The sequence below is a fragment of the Palaemon carinicauda genome, chromosome 43 (assembly GCF_036898095.1).
Source record: "Palaemon carinicauda isolate YSFRI2023 chromosome 43, ASM3689809v2, whole genome shotgun sequence".
Lineage (NCBI taxonomy): Eukaryota > Metazoa > Arthropoda > Malacostraca > Decapoda > Palaemonidae > Palaemon > Palaemon carinicauda.
In genome coordinates this window covers 50,668,596-50,672,578 of record NC_090767.1, presented here as the reverse complement: position 1 = coordinate 50,672,578, position 3,983 = coordinate 50,668,596, and the positions used below count along the sequence as shown (strand labels likewise).

At 42.8% G+C, this 3,983-nt stretch overlaps 1 protein-coding gene across 1 annotated transcript in view; it reads left to right on the top strand.

Moving 5' to 3' along the window:
* The first annotated feature begins 3,261 nt into the window (after window positions 1–3,261).
* Window positions 3,262–3,983, top strand: part of LOC137633867 (uncharacterized) — a 22,382-nt gene continuing 21,660 nt past the window's right edge. The window contains exons 1-2 of the mRNA XM_068366109.1: window positions 3,262–3,318; window positions 3,614–3,680. Of these exons, the coding sequence (XP_068222210.1) occupies window positions 3,262–3,318; window positions 3,614–3,680 (124 nt within the window). The remainder of the gene's footprint in view (window positions 3,319–3,613; window positions 3,681–3,983) is intronic.

Below are 3,983 nucleotides of genomic sequence, written 5' to 3'. Positions count from 1 at the left end.
GGTAATTTGAAGCAGTTGCGCAACTCCCGTTTTTGTAGAGTGGACAAATAACGGAGTTCTTGCCGAAGGACGGGACTACACCTGATTCAAAGGATTGTGACCAGAGGATGAAAATAGGTCGTGCCAACGCATGTTTACAGGACTTGAGCAGCACAGAAGGGATACCATCAGGGCCAGGGGCTGAGTCTGCCTTCATGTCATCAATGGCATGTATAACATCTCCTTCATTGAAAAGTAATTGGGAGTCCTCAAATCTTTCTGTAATTGTCGGCGGTGTAAAGTCTCCTGCAGCAATGTCGACATCTCTTGGGTTGCTGAAAACGGATTTGAACTGGGTTTGCAATATGTTGGCTATTTGCTGAGGATCAGTACAAATATTATTGCTTTCATCAAAAAGCATGCTAATGGTCTGCTTTTGCCGGGAAAATCTCTTAGCATAGCTATAAAATTTCTTTGGATTTGATTTGACCTTCCCGACAGCCACCTCTTCTCTGAAGTGTCTCTCGTTGACAATTGCATCTCTGATGCCGTAGTGGGCAAGAACAATCTCATTGTTAAGACGTTGGATGAGCTCTGAGGGAGTGGAAGGATCCACGGTTGCCCTCTCTAACCTGCCTTGAAGTCTTCGCTTTTTGCGGAGAGGCGATGCATTATGTGAGATCTCTGGCGCTTAGGGGGGAGCTTGGGAAGACAGTGTTCCTGACATATACTAAGTAACATGTCCCTAAAGGTTTCCGGAAAGCAATCTATACCGTTAGATTCGAGAACATCTTGCCAGTCTACAGCTTCAACTTTACTGCTGATGCTAGAAAAGTCTGCTTTAGTAAAATCAAGTCCCCGGAACGAGGTTGCGTCAAACACCGGAGGAGCATTAACATTTGGCTGACATGGATTGTAGGATAGGTAAATATCTATCAGATCATGATCAGACATTCTCGTAGGTTTCACATCCACATGGGTCACAAGCGAGGCTGAGTTGGTGAGAAAGAGGTCTAAAGTGTTGCCTTGACTTAATGTGTGGGTTGGAGGATGTATTGACTGAAAAGGTGGTTGTTCATAAACTTCTCTAAGAGATCAGTGGATGAGGTTGGTGGGCGTGCTAAGGGAGGATCCCAGGTAAAGTCTGGGAAGTTAAAATCACCTAGAAAACAAATATCAAAGTCTTCTTTGCCTTCTGTGTAGTCATGTACCGCACTGAGACACGCCTGGAAATCTGCAAAGGGTGCTGATGGAGGTCTATACAGAACACGGATAATAATCTTGGAAGGCTCCGATGTACACATAAGAAGCTGGCAGGAATCTTGGTCAAGCTTCTCCGTATTTGTGATTGGAAGATCACAGTGGGTATAAAGAATAACCCCGCCACCAACCATAGTGCTACGGTTGCATCGATGAATATTGTAGTCTTCGATGCTGATTTGAGCGTCGTGAACATATGGTTTTAACCACGACTCCGTGAGAGCTATAAATGGGAGACAGTTGGTCCTTGACTTCTGTCTGATGACATCTTCAAGGAAAGGTATCTTCCAGCTACACGCACTCCTCGCACTGGGGTTCAGCGACTGTATGTTTAACAGTAGGCAGGACGAATATGAGTCATGTTCGGTGGGAAGAACATCGGCTGGCCCGAAAAGTTGTCCTGCCTCCGATAGAACAGCTGTTGGGGATAGTACGGCGTTGGCTTGAAGAGACCGTAGTGGGGTATTGGCTGTTCCAGGGTAGAGTTGGGTGAGGTTTGGTGGGCCCTGTCTTTCATCACCATATCCATTTGTTGCTTGTACAGATCCATCTCTAGCCTCAAGGACTTGATCTCCCCTAGAACGGTTGTCTTCATTTCGTCTAGGAGAGTCTTCATCCATAAAAAAGACTCCTTCTCTTGCTTTGAGGGAGCTTTATTACCCTTGTGGACAGCGCTTGTTTCTTTCTTTCCAGGCTTAGGCTTGTTCGATGTCGGATCCTTAGCCGTTGTAGTCGGAACGTTGGTATTAGCAGCGTTATCCACTGTTTTCTTCTTTAGCATCGATTTAGGACGTTTGGTTCCAATTAAATGCATTCGCTTGTGGTTTATGTCTTTGCATTTTTTAATCTCCACGGAAGATTTGCAAAGGTTGACATGCAGATATGCACAGTTGTCTCCTTCTTTGCATCCCCTTGTTTCATGAGTCTAGTACCTCATGTATCTTTGGCATATTTTGGGGTGAAAAAGGTTGCACTTTTCTTTTCCATTGGCCTCTTTTTTTTCCCAGATAAACCGTGGGGGCAGGAACATTCTGATAACCTGGGGCACACATGTTGACATATGTTGGGCTTGGACTCAGAAATATCCTGTTCCTTTTTGGCTTTTTCAAGCTCACTTGCTAGGAGCTCTGGTTTGAGAGAGGGTGCAGCTAGTTCCTGATGGTGGGCTTCTTGCCGGGATAGGTTGGCACTCAAGGAAGTTCCCGGTGTTGTTGATTCCGATGTTGCGAGTTCATCAGGGTCAGAGCCTTTGATGCATTTCACAGTGGTTTGTTTAATAATTCTTTAATAATTCTTTAACAATTCCTTAACAATAGTTACATTGTATTTTACAATATTATTTAAATACTGATCCAGTTTAAAATTACTTTGAAATATATTAAAATTATTAGAATTCTGAATTCAAACAGCTTCAATCAGTTTCCGTTTGTGTGTATTGATATCAATTTGTCCATATACTTAAAATCTATTGGATGACTTTCCCGTGTCATATGTTTAAAAACATCACCTCTTCTAATGGAATCTCTATGTTCTCTTTTTCTTCTTTTAAGGTTTAAAGGTCACTCGTGAATGGCAGAGGCAAGGGACACACGATGAGCGCTCAAGCCCAATCTCCACCCAAGCTAGGACCAGGGAAAGCCAGACAATGGCTGCTGATGATTCAGCAGGTAGACCTATAGGCTCCCTCAAAAAACCAATCACTAGCTCAAAAAGATGGTGAGGTTGCAGACACTAAAGAAACTATCAAGTTTGAGCGGGACTCGACCTCCCGTCCATCAGAACGCCAGGCAGAGAGAGAGAGAGAGAGAGAGAGAGAGAGAGAGAGAGAGAGAGAGAGAGAGAGAGAGGAATTTGTTATCTAAGAACCTTAAGTTAAACATCCATGTCTGGTGATATCGCCAGACTAGGTAGGGTTCGATTCCACACTTAAAACTCCTTAGTTCTATTAGTGGCTGGAACCTTACCATCCTTGTTGTTAAAACGTGGGAGCATGGGGGAACTCATAGGTCTACCTGATTAGTTATGAACAACCATTGCCTGGCCCTCCCTGGTCCAAGATTAGCCGGAGAGGGGCCTAGGGTACTAACCATTATCCTGCTTGCTACAACAATGTCACTTTCCCTCGGCCATTCATGAGCAGCCTTTAAACCAGCATTTTATCTCTCAGGATAAAATTGCATGCAGAAAGATATTAGTAGAAGCGATAAAAACTAAAAGAAGAAAAATAGCAGAACCATTTCTGGAAAGATACAAAGAAATTTGCAAAAAAAAAACATTAACAAAAACTCTTTGCATGAAAGCAGCCATTCAACTTTTTCTGTCACTTATTTTCAGCTGAATTTCACATTGTTTGATTCTCCTATTATCAATATAGCTTCGACCTTCGGTTAAGTCTTCATCAGACGTATTGTTGGACACAAGACGCTTTAATACTACAGAAGGTAAGACCCAAGTCTCTTTCGTTTAAGGTTACTTTTATTTGAAAATAAGACTCTTTCGAAAGGCTAGTTCGTTGCAGAACAAAGGCCTCAGACATGTCCTTCCACATATGTCTGTTTATGGTGTTTCTATGCCAGTCTATTCCTGCTAATTTTCTCAACTTGTCAATGCATCGTCTTCTCTTCCTTCCCCTGCTTCGTTTGCAATCTCTAGGGACCAATTCTGTTATTCTTAATGTCCACCTATTATTTTTCCATTTATATTTCTTACACGTAAGAATTTACTCTACTTTAGTTTGCTCTCGT